The following is a 20230-nucleotide window of genomic DNA, read 5'->3' on the forward strand; positions in this document are numbered from 1 at the left end:
TCATGCAAAATGCATTCAGCTCAGGAAAAGGTAAATCAATACAACCCCGTCCTGACAGAATAAGGCACTTCCTGTTGGGGAAACATCTTTTGTGCAAATCAAACCGAGGCACGAAGGCTTTCTTTTCCATCTCTGCTCTTTATTATAGAATCAGTGAGTGATTAGAAACCGGCGTTTGATTCGTTTGGGTCTTAGAAACAGCTCCTCGTGAAATGCCATCTGCGTTCCGTTTAGAAACGAAGGTGATTTTTAGCAGAGAACATAAAAACTCATCGGAAAACAAAACTAGTGTCAGTAAAGAATATCTACAATGTCTGCAGCGTCACAGGCGAGATGAGGATCACCCAAATGTCATAACTTACATGTGCTATGACGACTGCACACACTCTTTGAGTTTACAGAAAACACTACACACACACACACACACACACACACAGAGCGCTCTATGTGATGTCTTTCTGTCTGGGCGGGCGGTGAATGTTCCGGATCACACATTTGACCATCCATTCGATGCCGTCGTTCACACCCTGCCTGAAAAACACAACCGCAGAAAACACACTCCATGTTTAACGTGCATTACCTAATAAGTTCAATTATTTGAATCATTATGCATTAAGCAAAACAAAATAAACAGCAACGTTCACCAAGATGCACGCGCTGTTTAAAATTTTAAATAAGCGTCTTCTTCTAACATATACTGCATTTATTTGATCAAAAAACACTGTAAAAATGGTGAAATATTAATAGAAAACAGCTGTTTTAAATTCCATGTAAATATCTGTGGAAATGTAATTTATTTCTGTGAAGCGCAGCTGAATTTTCAGCATCGTTACTCCAGTCTTCAGCGTCACGCGATCCTTCAGAAATCAGAATAATACACCGATTCACTGCTTGAGAAACATTTCTGATTATTAATCAGTTAATATTTGGATAGAAATGGTTAGCCCAAAACTGGAATTGTAAAAATGCTTTCAAATGGCTGCGATATTCACCATTCATTTTACACTGAAAACAAACGATCAGCGATCGGTAACACCTTACTTGAAACCTTTATGTATAACGCAGTATACGAGTAGCTTAAATGCATTAATTATGTCTATTAATGAGCATTATAATGCAGCGTATAAACTTGTGAATGCATTATAAAATAAATACACCTTTAGAAAGTACATAATGCATAAAACCGTTCCATTTAAACGCTATTAATGAAATGATTTAATGCATTACGAATCGCTTCAGGAAGCACCAAAGCAGAGCGCTACCAAATATACGACGTAAATCACCAAGGTTTTGTTGTTCGGTCATAACTTCCCCATCATGTTTTCGTGGAGTGCCCGAGCGCAGCAGGGTTTCTTTCCACTTCCACACAGAACACTGAATAATGAATGAGTGAAGCGAGGCACACGTACCCTGATAAAGCACTGCAGGGCTGCACCAGACAGTCTCTTTTACCGATCTTGGGAGCGCAGTCGCTGAAAGCCGTCTTAATGTCGGGCACAGACAGACAGTTCTGACCAACACAAGACAAGCAGCGCAATTGTTACAACTCCACAGCGCCACCTACAGGGTATCCCGGAACAACGAGAGCGTACCTCAACGTCCTGCTTGTTGGCCAGCACAAGAAGAGGAACTCCTTCCAGAACTTCACTGCTGATCATCTTCTCTGTACGAAAGACAGAGATAAAGCCTGATCGTCCGACTGGTGTTTCGTTCACCGTGAGGTCTCTGAAGATGACTTTAAGAGCGAGCAACGTACGTTTAAAGAATGATTTAGAGCAAACTCGGTGCTTCGGTAACCTTTAAACGACTAGTTAGCAGCGCTCAAGATCTCAAGACGGTTTGAATTTATTGCAAAAAAATAGAGATCTGCTTACGAAGACTGAAATATGGAAATATTGGAAAAAAGTGATGGCTCTTTATCAGCATTTTTGTTTTTTGTTGCAAATCAAAACGCGCCTACTTGAGAAGCAGAATTATCTTGCAATAAGTTTCCTTGCTTTCTGTGAAACTGATTTAAAAAACGACGTTTGCGAGTTTGGGATTTACAGAAAGCAAACATCTGGATATTCCACTTAACTGAAGGTTAGAAAATGACCCACTGATTTTATTTTATGCCACACAAATTAAGGCCTTTGTTTGTGGAAGGGAAAACTATACATTTTTAAACCTGTAGAACAATAGGCCTATTACATTTTAGATAATTATGCATAACGATGCAACACAATCCAATGCAATACTATATAACATAATGCAGTCTGATTAAACAGGAGCGCCTGGCTTTAGGCCTTTGACTGTGTTTGTGTATATTATAACAGTGTTTATATTGTTCCCGATTGATTCAAACTCACCGAAAGCGTTCTTGGACTCGCCCAGGCGCTCCTCGTCGGTGGAGTCGATGACGTAGATGACTCCATGGGACTCTGCGTAGTACTGAAACACGTTAAAAACAGATTCAGTGACCGTTCACTTTACTTGCGATGAACTGAACGCAGACGGACGCGTCACCTTGTCCCACAAAGACTGCAGCTCTTCTTGTCCTCCGAGATCCCAGAACATCAGACGGGCTTTTCCCACATCGATGGTGCCGACTGAAACAGAAGCGAGATGAATTAATTCAGCCGCTGCTCACGCCGATCGGTCCTTCCCAGCATGCTTCACTCACTGTTGAGGCCGACTGTGGTGGTGATCTTCGAGAGGTTCATGCCCTTGTAGTTTTTGCTGAATTTTGTTTTGGTTTGCTCCAGAAACGTCTACAGTATTCAACAAAAATAAGTGAGCTGTCAACATCAAAACCTCTCTTCAGGCATCACATTTAATGTAGCACCTAGAAACTTAGTGTGCTACCTAACTAGTGAGCATTGCAGCCTAAATTCTAGTGAGCAGCCTTCTAGGCAGGATTACTGTGCATCATAAACACCAAAACGTTACTAGCTCGTTTTATCGAACACTTTTATCACTAGCTTAACTACTACTAGTATAGTAAAAGTGCAGGAGGCGTTAACTAATTCTGCATTAACTAGTCTTACCGTTTTTCCCGCATTGTCCAGACCGAGGATCAAGATGCAGTACTCGTCTTTTTGAAACATATATTTATAGAGACCCGATAATAAAGTGTACATCCTCAATAACAGGCTGCTGACCGACTCATATCACAAACACAACACTGTGTACAGTTAGCTTAGCTTAGCTTAGCTTAGCCTCAACGCTCACTGAACAACGAAAACGGCCATGAACTGTTTGGGAAATTACGATTCAAAGCACGTCTGTAAAAGAAACTACAGAGAGGTCAGCGAATGAGATGTAATTCACGAGACTCTGGTTTGCTGGTTTGTTAAATCCATGTTGGCAGCAGTCAGTGATAAACACTTCCTGGGAAGTTGTTGGCGGTTTTGGTGCATTGTGGGAAATGTAGTTCATCATCTGTTTACTACGTCATACAAGTTTACTACCGCGCTAATTATTTTTAAGCATAATTTTTTTTTTTATTTCTTTTGATTTTAATTATTTTTTTATTTTTTTATTTAGGTAACTCACTAACACACACACACACACACACACACACACACACATGTTGCAGTGATTAACATAAATATGCACTTTTTATTTCCAACCATCACATAATAATTAATAACAATAATTAGGATATATTAACACAATATTAACAACAGAAAAACAGGACAACAGCATCAACAAGTGAACTATTTAAAATTTGGAGAACATTATATTTCTTTTTATTCTTTAATTTGTATATTAAATTATATTTACATATTATAAACATCACGATAGGCTATTCATTATTCATTATTTTGTGGATTTATTTATTTATGATGAGATTGATCATCAGATCATTCCAGCCCACCACGGAGGGAGAAAGAGGCCTACAATACCCAGAATGCACACTAATATAAACATCCATAGGAAGAGCCTGTCGATGACCATGGACACATACTTCCACTCCTGCCTCACCTGAAATAAAAGAAAGCACATTGTGGGCATGGAGTCAGAAATGCCAAACATGGATATTTTTCTTATTTTATGCATATATATATATATATATATATATATATATATATATATATATATATATATATATATATATATATATATATATAAATATTTAATATCACCATTTCATTCAATATTTTGCCATGCAATAAAAAGCATGCATTTTTCTTATTTTATTTTTATTAATTTTTAGCATGTAATAATTAAATTGCATTATTAAAAACATTACTAAAACATGTTTTTTTATTATAGATCAACATTTTATGTTTTTAAAATATATTTTAATACCTAACATGTATGATAGAATAAATATAATAATAATAATAATGCAAAATCATTTTAATATGTAATATATAATAAATATTCTATAATATTATAAATATTACTAATCATATATAATCTTTAACATTTTTCTATTTTTGAAAATAATGTAAATATACACAGGCATACATACACACACACACACACACACACACACACATTTATATTAATTGTGTGTGTGTGTGTGTGTGTCATTATTTATTTTTTCTCATGCAATAATTAAAAATGTATTACTAAAGTATTATTAAACTATAAATATTTCTTATATTTCTTACTTTACTTAAAAATATTTCTTACTATTCCCAAAACGTGTCTTTAAGGAAATAGTTGACTCCAATTCACCCAGAGGTAATAAGTTGCATGACATCACTGCGCCTTCCTTGATTATTACGCCGGAATGAGAGCATAGATTGTAATTATACCTGCCTGGAAAATTAAAAAATTCATTTACTTACTACATGATAGAAGAGTAAAGTTTTAACAGGAAAAATATAGAAACTGCTCATTTCCGAACGCGATGCTACCGGTCTAATCGGATTCAATGATCTATGCTAAGCTATGCTAAAAGTGCTATCGGCTCAATAGATTCCAAAGCGGTAAAACTCAACTTATTAACTCTGGGGGAGTCGGAGAATGAGGCTATTCCCAGTGGAGTGTCCGTGTAGCATGCGTACGGAGGAATCGGCGTGTTGGGCTCGCAGGTGCTCGGCGATGTCCAGGACGCCTTCGATGGCCAGCCGCGCGGCATGAGACGGGTGTCCTCCGGCGCCGCTGGAGGGTCTCCGTTGATGTAGTTTGTGCAGCGGACAGAGCTGGACGCACGTTCTGGCGCGTTCTCGCTCTCTCAGGACTGATCTCCACGCTGCGCGAGCGGGCCTTCGGAGCGGGCGAACGCACGAAGGCAGCGTGCACCAAATGACCCTTCGGTCCCTTCTTCTCTCCGTCGTCCCAAAGGGAAGCAGAGCTGCTCTTCTTCCTCCTCCGAGACGTTCTTCGCAGCGCAGGAGGCTTCTCGATGAAGAGGAACCTCGGCAGGACGTCTAAGAAGAACGTGCGCACCCACTCGGGCATGCAATGGGTTTCTGGGGACCTGTGATGCACGTTCAGCACGAACACGGTGACGACGATGGACAGGGTCACGAAGATCATGGTGAAGAGCAGGTACTCGCCGAGCAGAGGGATCACCAGAGACGTGGACGGGATGATTTCGGTAATGAGCAAGAGGAAGACGGTGAGCGACAGCAGCACTGAGATGCACATGGTCACCTTCTCCCCGCTGTCCGAAGGCAGGTAGAAGACCAGGACGGTCAGACACGAGAGCAGCAGGCAGGGAAGGATGAGGTTGACGGTGTAGAAGAGCGGGAGTCTCCGGACCACGAAGGAGTAGGTGACGTCGGCGTAGACTTCGGAGCAGCACTCGTATTTCTTCAGGTTGTAGGTGGCCGAGGCGCTGCTGATGGCCCATTCGCCGCTCTCCCAGAAGTCCGTGCGGTCCGCGCCGGAGGCCGTGGGGATCAGGTCGATCTTCCCGCGGTCGTACGTCCAGGAGCCGAACTTCATGGTGCAGTTCTGCTGGTCGAAGGGGAAGAACGTGACGTCGATGCTGCAGGAGCTCTTGTAGATGGCCGGCGGGATCCAGGCCACCCGTCCGTCGTGGAACAGGTGAGCTTTGGTCAGGTGGGTCACGGTGAAATCGCCGTCAGCGCTGCGAAAGCATCAGACCTTCAGTCCAGGTCACTCTTAAAAATAAAGGTGCTTCGTTTTGCCGTAGAGGAACCTTTTTGGCTAAACGGCTTCATAAAGAACCGCTAACTCTCCGTTTCACGAAAGCTTCTTTGTGGCGAAAGAAGGCTCTTTAGATCGAGAGATGCTTCTTTGACCGAATGGTTCTCTGTGGAACCAAAAAAGGTTCTAATCTTTTTAGAACACAATGTTTTGGAGAATGCTCACATTTTTAATACAATAAAAGTAAATGGTGGTGTCTTCACAGTAAATATCTCTCTAAAAAAATTCCATTCATATCTATATTAAACTTTAAAAAGTAAAGAAATTAAATGGAATAAAGAAAATAAAATCAACTGAAATTAAAAAAAATTAAATGCATGCTTTAAAATATTCAGTAAATAAAAGCGTTTTTTTATCATCAATATACTGCAGTTGTTTTTGTTAATATTTTAAATTAGATTTTATTTTTGTTTTTATGAGAATGTACACACACATAATAATATGTAATATATTTTTATATAAATATATATAAATAAAAACAATACAAAATTGTTTATATATTTTTTAATTAGGAATTTTGTTCTTTGAACTGGGCAAACATGGCAAAAATTTTTAATTTTTTTAAAAATAACTTGTTTCAGAAAACATGTTTTGTCGCTATTTACATTTATTTGGGTCTATGCTTGTTTCTGTCACGGTTGTGTGGTAAGCACGAGAGCACACAACAAGATTAAATGAAAATAAAAGGGTTTAATTCCAAAATGGAAAATAAAGGATATACAGACAGGCAGGCAGGTCGAACAGGCAGGCAGGCAGGCAGGCAGGCAGGATAAACACAGGTAAAGACATTAAGTAAGGACCTCGACGCTCGGACCAACAGAACTCAAAACACAGGACTTAAATACACGAGGTAATTGACAACACTGACGAGACACGGCTGCAGACAATCATACAATTAACATGGAGGAAAGGCAGGGCACAGGGAACACATGGCACGAGACGAAAACAATAACAAAGTCCGGGGAACGTGACAGTGACTGCTTTGGTCCACGTTCGCTTTCACTGCACAGAAAACAATTCTATTCTATTCTATTCTGTTCTGCTCTGTTCTGTTCATTTGTTTCTTCGTAAAAAAGAGAAGTCACATGGTTTTAACTCTATTGCGCCCTAATGCAGTTTTGACTATAAACGTTACAGTAGAATTAATAACTCAGCAACGTCCCAGTTCAGTCAAAACCTCATGAATCTTTTTTTTTTTTACACAGAACATAATGAATGAATGATAAAAGATGCTCTACTCTGATTCAGTCCCTTTAAGAGAAGAGAAGCTAATGAAACAGCTAACCTTAAAGGACGGGCGCCCCCTGCGGGCTCAGCGAGTCACTGCACAGATTGCTTCTTTGGTCACCTACTTGTTATACAGCACTATATCCGGCCTCCAGATGAACTGTGCTGGTATCCGCACCGAGCTGATGTTCTCGTAGTCTGCAGGCCTCCAGCGGAGCCGGTGATCCAGCCATTCCTGACGGAGAGAGACAGAGCTGTCAGGGATCAGGACGAGTCAGGACACAGAGTCGCGTTCGGCCGGAAAACACTCACTTGTTTCACCCACACATTCGTGGTCATCATTTGATTTTTCTCATCCTGGTGAGGGACATTGCACAATCGTGATGTTTAATGCAACCACAAACACGTTTCATTAGAACACAGCATAAAGGTTTGGTTATGGATCTGTGAAATATAATATATATATATATATATATATATATATATATATATATATATATATATATAAAAAGTGCTATGCCGTTTACAGCAGCAGAATAAACCAGAAACAAAATATTTAAGAAACACTTTTTAAAATGGGCTTATTTTATTATTACTATTTTTTTGTTTTATATGGCTTTTTATGGTTTTAGTTAAACGCTAATAACTCTTAATAATGTAATATATTTGTATATATTTGTATATATATGTATAATATAATAATCTATTTTCCTGTAATAATTCAAAAACAAATGCATGTTATTATTCATAAAGACAAACACAAAAACAATTGCACAAATAAATAAAGCATGAAACAAAAAAATCTACTTTAAAAAGCTACATTTTGTTTTTCTTTTCTTAAAAACATTATTAAAAAAAAATGTAAACACCATGCTCATGTGAACACGAAGGAATTTTTGAATTATTCTCAAATTATTCTCAAAAGTGTGTAATGTTACAAAATAAGGTAGACACTGGTTAAAATATGGGTTTTTATTTATATATATATATATATATATATATATATATATATATATATATATATATATATATATATATATATATATATTCAAGTTAACTGCAAATGTGTTTAAGGAGGACAGGACAGGATGTGATGTTTGAGCCGGCTCTCTCTACCACATCAATGAGCTGAGCGATGGACAGACCGAAGCGGACGTAAAGCACATGAGTGACGTTCTGGACCGGACGGGACACTTTACTGTATCCTGTGAGCAGAGACCTCAGCAGACGCTCTTCAGCCTGAGCTTCACCACGACACACTGAAACAAACATATTTAATAACATAAATCAGAAGAAGACTCATCAAAAAACTAACAAAACAATTCAATAATCCAACCAGAACAGTATATTTGGAATTAATTTATATATATATATATATATATATATATATATATATAATTTTTTATTTTTTTAGTTTTAGTGTTTTGTCATTATTATTATTATTATTATTATTATTATTATTATTATTATTATTATTATTATTTATAATATGCCTGTACAGTTTTGATCCATTTTTATTTTAGTTTTAGGTGGTATATCAAGTTAAACTAAATTTAAAAAAACATTATTTTATTAAATATTATTTTTATTATTCCGTTTCAGTTTACTTAGTATCCCGTAAATATTTTTATGATTTTAATTTGAGTTGACTGCCAATAACCATTCTCACTTTGGATTCTATAAAAGTCTATTTATTGTTTTATAATGCATAGTAAATCAATTTGATCATTCTCAACAAATATTAAAATAAAATGATAAATAATGCTTTTTAGATCAATGCACTTTTCTTTTTGCATTGGGACATTTTCTTTACATTTCATGACCTCGTTATGTTCCTTTTCTTAAAAACTTAAATAAGGCTTAATTTTCTTCAAAAAAGAAAGAAAGAAAAAATTAATTAATTCAAAAGTCAATAAAACACCACGTAATCACAAAGGAATTGTCTGTATTAAAGTTTTTTAAATAAATATGAAACTTTGCTGGTAATTTTCTCTTTTCTATTTTTACAGCGAATAAATAAATACTACATTTCTACATTTCTTCTTCTGGATTATGGGAAGAAATATGACCCAGATTTTTTCCCCTTTCTTTTTTATTTTTTTCCCATAAAATGCATTAAAGATATTTTTCAGCGTGAGTGTGTTCCTGGTTGCACGCAGTCCTTTACCTGGAGGAGAATAAACCAGCAGAAGAGCCAAAAGATGAGGACAGCGAGGCATGATCAAGCGTCTCAAGAGTCCTTGATCCGTTTCTCACTCTGAGTTTTTTGTCCTGAAAGCGTCCAAATGCGCTTTCTTTTCGTCTCTCTCTATCCCTCGATACCCAGAACGATCAGAAATCCATCCAAACCGCTTCAAAAGGAAGGAAAATGCCTGGTGAAGAGCTCAGATGCTCAGATCGTCTGCTTTAATTTCGCCTGCATTTCAGGAAAAACACATTTCTGCGACAGAACCGTCTCATTCCTTCAAAAGCAATGTCTTGGCTGCAAGAAAGCCTCCGAAAAGCACGCATTAGACAGCGTTCCCTGGAGATAAAGGACACTCAGCGTCCATTCAGTGGCCCTTCGGACCCTTCCGGCGACATCCGGCTGCATTCAGTTCGTCTTCATCAGCGTCTCACGATCACGTCGTGCTAGATGTGATGTTATATTTCACACTCGTGTTCCTCATGCATGCATTCATGTGTAAGTGCATGTGTGTGCAAGATTTATGAGCTTATTTACACTTCAGGAGGCTGCTAATGGACCGCTTCCATTACGCTCACTTTCACTCACATTAACCCTGAAAAACACGCTCAGGTCAGAGAAAAAGAGACTTTGACAACTGGCAAATCCAAACAGAGCACGTAGAACCGGGTCTTATCTAAAAACTCGGAGAAACCAAAAATAATTGGCATTGCACGAAATAAAAAAGTGAAACTGGACCCGTTTTGCTTTCGGCATGCCTTGCATAATTGCTTTAAAAGGGTTTGAGTCACTTAAGTTCACATGCTCTGTGTTTTTTTTTAAAGACCAGCAGATTCATTTTTTTTAAATAGAAGAATTAGTATTAGCCCTGTCACAAATCAAATGGATGAAATGAGATCTAAGGGCAGTTTTAAAGGCAGAAGCAATGCAAATGAACAAGAAAAGACATGGATAACCTGGTTTCTGAGACGCAGAAATCTTTCTGTGCTGTCGTTAGTTTGGTTCTTTCAAGGAAAGACTCTTCAAGTGAACGCATTGTGTTTTCATGCACAGGTCAGAGTCGAGATTTTGCTTCCATACTAAGAAAACATCCAAAATACACTTGTTTTTTCCTGTACATTTCCACTTTTTCATTTCTATGTATATTCCGAGCGTTTCTATAGAGCTTTTTTTCTATTTCGTAGATAATCTTCTGATTCACAGAGTGAGGAAATATTAAAAATCGACACTTTTGGATAACTTTGCCATAACTCATTTATCGCAATGGAATAAAATCGTGCAATTTATAACCCCCCCAAAAACCACTTTATTATAAACATTCTAAAATGCATTAAATGTTATTAATAATTTGCTGTCATTATATAAATAGTGTAATCATGTAATCCAAAAGTAACTACCGAAAATGTAATCTAATTACAAGTACTCTATTTTTGGAATCAGATCCAAATTAGATGTAATGAGCTACTAGACAGCACTTCTATATTACTGTATATCACCAACATAATATAACAACTACTGATATGATATGCATTGTGAAAAGCACTTATTGGAACAGTTTGGAGCTCTTGATTAGATGAACACGAACGACAGCAGCATCTGAACTTTCTGATATACAAAGTTTATTGTACATTTGCCCATGAGCTCATGGATCTGACCGACTACACAACGGATATGCTACATAATAATCAAAAGCTATATAGATACGGCATTCAGCGGTTCAAAACATGCCGGCAAGCGTTTACTTTTCTTGTGAAGGAAATAAAAAGACAACAGTGCTCATCATTTGTGGAAAGCAACGGCCGCGGATTAGATCCGAGACTGTCGAGTAAACATAGGCACGATGATAAAATGACGTTAGCTGAAGCCATTGTGTGTGTGTGTGTGTGTGTGTGTGTGTGTGTGTTAGCTGTAATAAGTGTCTTTTGCCACACATAGACAGGAAACTTAAGGCTTGCAGGACGAGAGACATGTATCACCAACTTTCCTTCTGCTGCATTCATGCACTCTTCTAGAGAAGGACATTTCAGCCACGGAAATAACCAATAAAAAGGTAAATAACGTATAAATCACACTTTCCAGAAACAAAGATTTATGAGATTCTAGCTTTCTTGTACTTCGAGGTTTCTGTCTGAGAAAAAGGGGAAATCTTGGCATAAAGATGGAATTAGGAAACTAACTCTGAAGTATGAGATATAGATTAAAAGTACAATTATGAGATATAAAGTAAACATAGAATTATGAGATATACGTGAAACGTGGGATTACGAGATCAATTCAGAATAATAAGATATAAAGTAAACATAGAATTATGAGATATAAATGGAACAGAATTACGAGATGAACTTATAAATATGAGATATAAATGAAACACAATTATGAGATAAACTGTGGATTGTGAGATATAAATTAAAAATAGAATTATGAGACAAATTCAGAATTATGATATAAATTGATCTTAGAATTATGTGTAGAATTATGAGATTTAAATGAAACATAGAATTATGAGATAAACTGAATTATGAGATAAGCGTAGAATTATGAGATTTAAAATAAAAGTAGAATTATGAGACAAACTCATACAAATTAATTTTAGAATTATGAGATAAATGTAGAATTATTACATAAATGAAACAGAATACTTGAGATATAAATGAAACATAGAATTTCGAAACAAACTTAGAATTATGAGATATACATGAAATGTAGAATTATGAGATAAACTTAGAATTTTGAGATATAAATTAAAAATAGAATTATGAGAAAATTCATAATTGACATAAACTTAAAATTGCAATATAAACTCTAATAATGAGACATAAACATAAAAAAAATATGAGATAAAAACTAATAATTATCATATAAGCTTGAATTCTAAGATATAAACTTATAAGACATTGTGAAACAAACTAAAATTATGAGATTTAAAGTTAAAATTATCAGGGAAACTCATATTTATGATATAAACTGAGAGTTGATATATAAGATGAGAATTATGAGAAAAACTGACAAACTCAGAAGGTAAACTTGTAAGACATAACCTCATAATTATGAGATATAAACTCATCTTAGAAGTCATAAACTCATAATTATGATATAAACTTGATCAGAATTGAGAATATGAGATATAAACCTCAAATTATGAGACAAACTAATTATGAGATATAAACCCAGCTCAAGATTGCGAGATATAAACTCAAAATCTTGACATACAAACTTTCTCATTATTATGAGACAAACTAAAAGAAAAATGAATTATGAGATATAAACTCATAATAAACAAGACAAAAAATTGCAAGTAAGAAAAGATCAGAATGATGCCATAAAAAGTCTCAGTCCCCTTATTTTTTATTTCATGGCAGAAACGGACTTCCGTAGACGACTGATAATGCGATAAATCTGGTTTCTGAGGAGTTAAGCTAAGATTTCGCACTCAAACAAGCGTTTAACGTTCAAAAAACAAAACTTTTGGTAATCTTGATTCAATTTTGGGAATAAAAGCAAGACTAACAACCTGTTTGTTAACGAAAAAAACCATGACCTTTCCCAGGCAAGTGTATGCTGGTTAGCGCTGGTCATCCCGGTGATGCTAACTGACCGCATGAGTCCTGCTGGTTAAACTAATCCTAGTGGTGCAGGATCACTAATACCACGTACGCCTCTAATGCAAAGATTGACTCGTCCTTTCAGATACCTGGTGCCTCAGAAGCCGGTTGAGTCTGTACAGTGAAAGCGTTTAGAAGTACATTCACGAGCATCTCAGAAACGAACTGACCTCAAGTAAACGTTCACACACAACAGGAACAAAACCGACGGCGTTATAAAAGATACCAAAGGCAATTTAGCGAAGTACAGTAGAGTCTTTGGAAAACAAATTGAAATCAAGCAAGGCAGCTGTGACGATATTCAACTCGAACCACTGTTACGGACTGAATGTGCGGAACCCAGCCGTCTCTTACAAACAAGCACTGCGGTGTTACCGTAGCACAGCGACGGCAGGGAATACCGTGTTCGTGTAGCATGGTATTTACATGGCAGGCCTAGGTACTTCAAAGAATACCGGAGTATTGACGTAGTACTTTTTTGTAAGCGATTTTCAGCTTCAGAGCTGCCACACGACCCAACTGAACCAATGACTTACGTCTAGATGTCTCGGTTGGGGCAAATGGTGTTCAGTGGTCATTTACCACGGTGTTCTGACTGTACATTGTGTAATTGTTTTACGCTGTATTAATCCAGGAATCAACTCTGCTGCTTTTGCTGAATCTTAAGCACTTTGCATTCAAATCGGGGAGGCCGGGGTTAGTCGTCACTCGGCGGAAACGTTTCAAAGTAAAGCAAAAAGTGAAATAGCCCACCCTGCACCAGTGCTTTTCACTCTAGCACTTTATGTGTGGCAGTGTGACGACCTGCCCCATATAAACAGTTTTCATTGAAGTATGTTTTATAAGAAAAAAATGGCCGATTATTTGTCATTATTTGTGAAATGCACTTGCAAGTTCTAAGCGAAAAGCATTCCTAAGTTCGTTTTTTTTAATGCAATTCTCCAGGAAAATGCAATTCTCCCCTGATAAAAGCGTTTGCCAAATGCACCAATTTTTCCTGAGCAACAGCAGTTTGTAATTAGACTTTCGTCTCGTGAATAAACGTGACAACTAGCCCCGGTCTCCCGCGTCCGTCCGGCACAGGCAGCAGATGACCAGCGTTGAAGAAGAGACTGCGGCGACTCGGATGGAAGACGAAAGATGTAAACGAACTATCCTCTTTGGAGATGTGCGCTCTTGCATGTGTACTGTAGAGCACATACGGATGATTTCTACAGGAAACATACGTTAAATCCGGCCAGCTGTCCGGTCTCGATACAGACGTTTTCGTTCAGTTTAATAAAACAAACTATAAAAGGCAACGAAACATTGATTACACCAGAACAAGGCAAAACGACACAGTGCATTTCTCATGTGCTCTCAGTACATTAGTGCATTCAAAAGAGGGTTTTTCCCTTTTTCATGAGTGAGATTCAATTAACTAACACACTAACTAAATGATTAGTTCACGTTCGACTTTGTACTACACCCGGCCCTCACGTTTTCCGACGGCATGTTTTAGAAAACGAGTATGTATGCCGCATGACCGCGAAGCAGACATATTATATTAATAAACAGATACTGTTGTTGTTACAGAAATAGTTTTAGAAATTGCTTTGGAAGGTTTAGTATCTTTAATAAAAGAAAAATAGGCTTTTTTTTATCATTATATCAAGAAGCTGTTAATCCGCAGTATGAAATTAACTTTAAATATACAATCTTACTAAATATTCCTAATTTATTAACATGCAAATTATTAATTCAGGGTGTAATAAAAAAACTGTAAACTCGAGAGAAGGTGATTTTTCATATTTGATATATGTACTTGAAGTGAATTCACTAACCATGGCAATTAATTAAGGGAGTACTGTGATGGACGTTAAGTGACCTGGTTTAGAGATGTTTTAAAATTCACAAGCTGTCGTGAAGTACATTCACAAGCGAACATGGATGACACTGTACTACAGAGACATGATTTAAAGAGACAGTTCACGCTAAAATCTCAAGCCTCTCGTTATTTACTCGCCCTCGTGTCGTTTATCATCGAAATACGACTTGCGTTTTACTGGTTTCGTCATTTCTGAAGACTTCTGCTAGCTATGCTAGGGTTTTCGGTTCGAGTCCCGTGGAAAACGAGAAACTGTTCAACGCATATTAAACGCAGGGCTGCACAATCGTCGTATTTTAATTGTAACGACGCTTACGACTTGGTTGTTTATCTACAAATCGGTTAAGTTTAATTTGTGCTTTTCTTGCATTGGCACCAAGCCTCCACAAACGTTAAAGGTTGTTTACTTAATCGTTATGGGGTTTTTTATGGTTCTTTACTTAATCGTTATGGTTTCACGTGATAATTGTTGCCACTTTTGTAGCTAGTTTTAACGACATCTCCACTCCTTTTGAGAGTTTTGCCAAAGGTTTAGGGACAAACATGAACAACTTCTTTGACAAAGTGGCCCACCGATCTATATTCATCTTTTACGATCGATTCTATCTACTTTCGACTGAATGCATTTGATGTGTGCTGGTTGCTCGAATGCAGTTTGGTCCTTTTAGAGCTTGAAAGAGGCAAAACCTGTCCTTGTTTGAAAAGCACCTCTTCATTTGTGTTGCACAGAAGAAAGCAAGTCGTATCGTTTGATGCCACACGAGGGTGAGTAAATTACGAAAGGTCGTTTGTAAGATTTTTGAGTGAACAGTCCCTTTGACCAGCTGACTATGTGAAATCAATGACATGTTCTTAAAGATGCAAACGCACCACATATGTGACCCCGGCGCACAAAACCGTCTTAAGCAGATGAAGATATTTTGCATTGCATGTGACTTCATCTGAACGACTTTAAATGCAGTTTTGTCAATATTTAGATTTTTGTGCAAACTTTAGGGGATTGCAGAGTTTCAAATAGTTTCATCTCTTCCAAATATTATTATATGTCCTCTCCGAAAGACACACCAATCCGACGGTCGGCCATCAGCTCTTGTCGGGCTCACCTCGGTCCGATTCAACATGACCTGCGTGATCTCATATGTGTGCGTATAAATAGTACGGCAAATAAAAATGAAAACTCGTAGTATAGATACGAACAAACCCGCAAGTCACATATAAGCCAAAATCCATTTTTGCGCATCAATACGAGTTTTCGATTTTAATTTGCATAGTATTTATATGCATTTTCAAGAGACTAGTATCGCGATACTATATTTACTCATGCATTGTGACATACTAACGAGAGATTGAATAAGTAAACTAGAGGGTGTGGCTTATTATTTCTACCGCAAATTGATTGGATGTAGTAAAGTAGGCGTTCCGGTGAAGGGAGGAGCATTTCCAGATTTGGATTAAAGGCAAACAAAATTTGGTGGATTGACGTGCACGGATTAATTGTTCACCACAAAAATAGCAACGCGAGCTGACAAAATAAATATAGTTCATTTTCATTTTAAGCGTCGCTTTGTTTACGTTTCATACGTCTGTGCTTATCTCGTATATCTTTGCTCCGGTCTCTCTGTACGAATGACGCGCATTTACTATTGACAGCCGATAATATAGTTATCAAACTCATCTCGGCTGTAGTGTGTGCAGTGTGTTCAAGCACAGCTTTTTTTGTCCGATGAGAGGCAACAACACTGTCAGCTTTCGTCTGCGCTCGCAGGTTTGGTGTGTCCCGGCCTTAACGAACCACGCCTCAATGGACGGCTTATTTAATCTAAAAATGTCCAAAATATGACTGGTTTTGCGGTCCGGGGTCACAAATGACACGCTAAAAGTCTCTCCCAGCGTCTCTCGCAATAAAATGCACCCTTCTCCAGACACGAGCCGATGGATAAGCAAGCGCTCGGCTCCCAGAAGCCACCGCATTGCATCTTGCCGCTTCCACCGCTTCTTCCGCCCGAGGAGCCGAAGAGAAACGCTGCTTTTTAAACACGCAAACGCAGTCCGGCGCGCATTCTGCCGACGGTCGGGTCACGGATCGGCGAGGTTTACTTCGGGCCGGACCATCCTCTGTCTGCGTAAGCGCCGTCTCCGGTGGCGGAGTGAGGCGACGGGGCGCACAGATCGGAGTCCGTGTCCGACTCGCCCTCGGCGATGTACGGCCGGACCTTAGCGCAGCGCGACACGCCGCTGAAGTAGGCGTTGTTGAGGAAGTCCAGGTTCTCTTTGGACTGCGAGATGCTGAAGCCGCTGAAGGAGCGCTCCAGCTCCTCGTGGTCCACCGAGGGGATGGATATGGACGTGTCGCTCTCGGCTCCAGCCTGCTGCTGGGAAAGGGCCAGCGGGCGTCCGTCTTCGCCTCGCGACGAATGATGCTGTCCCGCCCCGCGAGAGCCTCCGTTGTGGCCGGCGGACGAGCGCTCGTGGGCCGGAGGCGGCGGGATGCGCACTAGCGAGGGGTCGCCCGTGGGTGACGGTCCCTGCATGGGTTCGGGCCGGCTGTGAAGGTGCCAGGACGTTGAGGGCGGGCAGTGGTGGTTGATGCACGTCGACGGCGGCGGGTCGAAGTTCTTCTGGCCCGCCGAGCTGTTGGAGCGGATGATTTTGGTGATGGAGCCGCTCTTCTCCATGTGCTCCACTGGACTGTGGTACGGCGGGGCCGGGTCCGGCTCCTTAGAGGCGAAGTAAGCATCCGTCTCGGACTGCGGGATGCCCATGCGCTGGATGTAGATGTTGACCAGGAAATCCAGCTTTCTCTCCATCGACATCACCTGAAAAAGCAGGAAGATTTATCATCATTTACATTTCACATTTCAGAAGACGTATGATATGGGGCCAAGTTCAATAAACTACCCTTTTACAAACTAGGCTTCCTGCTGAGGTTTTGGGTTCGAAACTATACAAGCATTGAATGTAGGGCTGCACAATAAATTGTATTTAAATCATAACAACTTATTAAGCATAATCACCTGCGATTAGTGTCTGCTGGTTATTTATCCAGAAATAATTTAGTTTTAATTTGCTGTTTGGGCTTTTTTTGCACTGGTAACAAAACCTCCACAAAAGGTTGCCATATCAGGATTTGTAAAGGAAAAGGTTGCCAAATCTTGACATATCAAGACTTAAATCCCCCTATTTCAGAGTTTGCCATTTACTTAATCTTTGTTTGTTTTTTGCTTTGATTTTTTTTTTTGCTTGGAAGTTTTACTAACAGCGCGCGCCAATGCAAACCGTCCTTTGGCATTAAAGGATTCATCAGATGCTCATTTTCCAAGTTTATATGATTCTTTAGGATCTTAATGAAAAGTCTGTAACATACTTTGGTTAAAATCTAGTGTAAAACAGCACGCTTTTTACCTTCAAATAAAAAAAAAAGCTCTGCTCACAGCAAGCCATTTTGGTGCATGTCTCTTTAAATGCTAATGCACATGTATTAATTTTTTCGCAATGCAAGAAGAACACATTATATGAACATTAGCCAAGCCATTTTCTTTTTAATTTGCTTCAGGAAGGAAAAGGTGAATTTATACCCTGAACTAGGAGTCCAGGTGTATAAAAACTTTTTGCAACCCTTATTTTTTTGGCTTTCAGTTCTTTTCGGTGTACTGTGGATTCTTTCTCTTTCGCTGTGTTTGGTATATTGCGTCGGTCGGTATGTAAATGAGACGTTGTGTCTGTGTCTTTAATTTGCTTATTGTTAGTTAATCACCTGCAGAAATTTCACTGGTGCTGTTTTTCTCTTTGGTGCTAAATTTGCCCTGCTTAGTAAAACCGACCCTTGGTTATTAATGAATCACATTAAAGTGAGCTCATCTCTGTGCTACAGCAAAGATGATGTTAGTCAAAGATGACTAATCATCCGCATTTATTAATCTTTTTTTTTTTTTTTGGTAGGCCTATGTGGCTCGTGCATTCGATTTACTTCAGAATAATTAATATAATAAATATAACAGCCTGGTAAATCTCTCAAAGAGTGTCCAAATAATGTAATCATTTTTTATTAAATTTTTTTATACATATTTATTTATTAATACATATATTTTATTTTTAATTCTGATTAAAAAATGTATTTGATACATAAAGTAAACTTTCAAGTTATGATAAAATCGTTAGTGTTAGTTTTAATAATAAGTGTATTTTAAAAAAAAGTGTATTAATGTATAAAATACACATTTTGGTTGTGATTAAAACATCTAATATACAACACAACTTGTTTTGATACATAAACATTATATTTAACATTTTAAAAATCGCACATAACATGCAAAACCTCTTAATTCATTTAGTTCAGGAATTAAAGCGTGCGTATTTAGTTTCTCAAAACGATTCTGGAACAAATCTTGGAAAAAAACACACTGTATACATCTATAACGTGCTTTTAAAATGGATTTTGCGTCATAAATGCATTCAAAAATGCATTACAAAGAATAATTTTAAATGTTTGTTTTAAAATTGAACATTAAATAACATGCATATGAATCACTGGGGTGCGACGGACCTGTTTCTCCACTTTCCCAAGCCGTCCCATCATGCTGGGATCTTCCGGCAGCTCTGTGTCCGTGGTTCCTTTAGGACGGTCCTTGTCTGTTATTGGAGGACCTCGACCAACAATCTGATCGACTCTAACAATTAATTAAAGACACGAAACATCGAGTAAAAACATCATAACTCAAACTAGTAGAAAACAAATGTTGTAGGAAAAAATGTCAACCATTGATTCGTTTCACGTTAAATACGGAGAAACACGTTTAAAATACATTTTGTTTATATTTACCAAGTGTTATATACACTAGATTTCAAACAAATTTAAGACTAATAGATATGTATATATATATATATATATATATATTTGTTTGCATAATATATATGGGTATGCTGTGTATATTTATTATGTATATGTAAATACACACATATGCATGTATATTTTTACACCAAAAAATATATCATATAGTAATACAATTATGTAAATGTATATGCATGTAAATATTTCCAAAATACACACTGCATGCGTGTGCATCTATATAAATATGCACAGCACGTACAAATATTATGTAAACAAAAGCTATATATATTTTTATATTTGTTATGTTTTGTTCGAATAAATATCTGCGCATTCATCTGAAGTGTTAGGAGTGACAACAACATTGGATTAAATTCTTCACTTTAAGAAATAATACGCCGCGTATTCTGTCT

At 37.9% G+C, this 20230-nt stretch overlaps 3 protein-coding genes across 10 annotated transcripts in view; all 3 read right to left on the reverse strand.

Moving 5' to 3' along the window:
• Positions 1-118: 118 nt before the first annotated feature.
• Positions 119-3392, reverse strand: arfrp1 (ADP-ribosylation factor related protein 1). 5 transcript variants are annotated; one of them, XM_043232098.1, is made up of 7 exons: positions 3027-3392; positions 2663-2750; positions 2506-2588; positions 2349-2430; positions 1593-1663; positions 1410-1510; positions 119-531 (listed from the first exon to the last, which is right to left on the reverse strand). In XM_043232098.1, the coding sequence occupies exons 1-7, from the start codon at positions 3117-3119 to the stop codon at positions 444-446; spliced, it is 606 nt and encodes a 201-aa protein (XP_043088033.1). In that variant the 5' UTR covers positions 3120-3392; the 3' UTR covers positions 119-443. The 5 variants fall into 5 exon arrangements, with proteins under 5 accessions (XP_043088033.1, XP_043088031.1, XP_043088034.1 ...); XM_043232096.1 differs by having other exon boundaries at positions 1593-1735; XM_043232099.1 differs by lacking the exon at positions 1410-1510.
• Positions 3393-3625: 233 nt separating this feature from the next.
• On the reverse strand, positions 3626-10772 carry LOC122334303 (neuronal acetylcholine receptor subunit alpha-4). Its single transcript, XM_043232095.1, has 6 exons — positions 9506-10772; positions 8455-8597; positions 7651-7695; positions 7464-7573; positions 5001-6031; positions 3626-3966 (listed from the first exon to the last, which is right to left on the reverse strand). The coding sequence occupies exons 1-6, from the start codon at positions 9555-9557 to the stop codon at positions 3815-3817; spliced, it is 1533 nt and encodes a 510-aa protein (XP_043088030.1). The 5' UTR covers positions 9558-10772; the 3' UTR covers positions 3626-3814.
• A 1471-nt stretch (positions 10773-12243) lies between these two features.
• LOC122334302 (potassium voltage-gated channel subfamily KQT member 2) overlaps positions 12244-20230 on the reverse strand; it is a 43619-nt gene continuing 35632 nt past the window's right edge. For 2 of the 4 annotated variants that reach the window (XM_043232092.1, XM_043232093.1), the window contains 2 exons: positions 19536-19659; positions 12244-17808 (listed from right to left, as the gene is read on the reverse strand). In XM_043232092.1, coding sequence (XP_043088027.1) covers positions 17086-17808; positions 19536-19659 — 847 coding nt within the window. In that variant the 3' untranslated portion in view covers positions 12244-17085. The remainder of the gene's footprint in view (positions 17809-19535; positions 19660-20230) is intronic. The other 2 variants (XM_043232090.1, XM_043232089.1) reach the window with 1 other exon arrangement.

Source organism: Puntigrus tetrazona, unplaced genomic scaffold (assembly GCF_018831695.1).
Source record: "Puntigrus tetrazona isolate hp1 unplaced genomic scaffold, ASM1883169v1 S000000513, whole genome shotgun sequence".
Classification (NCBI taxonomy): Eukaryota; Metazoa; Chordata; class Actinopteri; order Cypriniformes; family Cyprinidae; genus Puntigrus; species Puntigrus tetrazona.

Excerpts from the sequence above, each read along its gene's own strand:
- arfrp1 (XM_043232096.1), bottom strand. The coding sequence starts at position 3,119 with ATGTACACTTTATTATCGGGTCTCTATAAATATATGTTTCAAAAAGAC. Across the intron at positions 2,431-2,505 it reads TGCAGTCTTTGTGGGACAAG|TACTACGCAGAGTCCCATGG; the intron begins GTGACGCGTCCG and ends AACGTGTTTCAG. Across the intron at positions 1,511-1,592 it reads CCAACAAGCAGGACGTTGAG|AACTGTCTGTCTGTGCCCGA; the intron begins GTACGCTCTCGT and ends TGTGTTGGTCAG.
- LOC122334303 (XM_043232095.1), bottom strand. The coding sequence starts at position 9,557 with ATGCCTCGCTGTCCTCATCTTTTGGCTCTTCTGCTGGTTTATTCTCCT. Across the intron at positions 8,598-9,505 it reads GCTGGTTTATTCTCCTCCAG|TGTGTCGTGGTGAAGCTCAG; the intron begins GTAAAGGACTGC and ends TGTTTGTTTCAG. Across the intron at positions 6,032-7,463 it reads GATATAGTGCTGTATAACAA|CGCTGACGGCGATTTCACCG; the intron begins GTAGGTGACCAA and ends ATGCTTTCGCAG.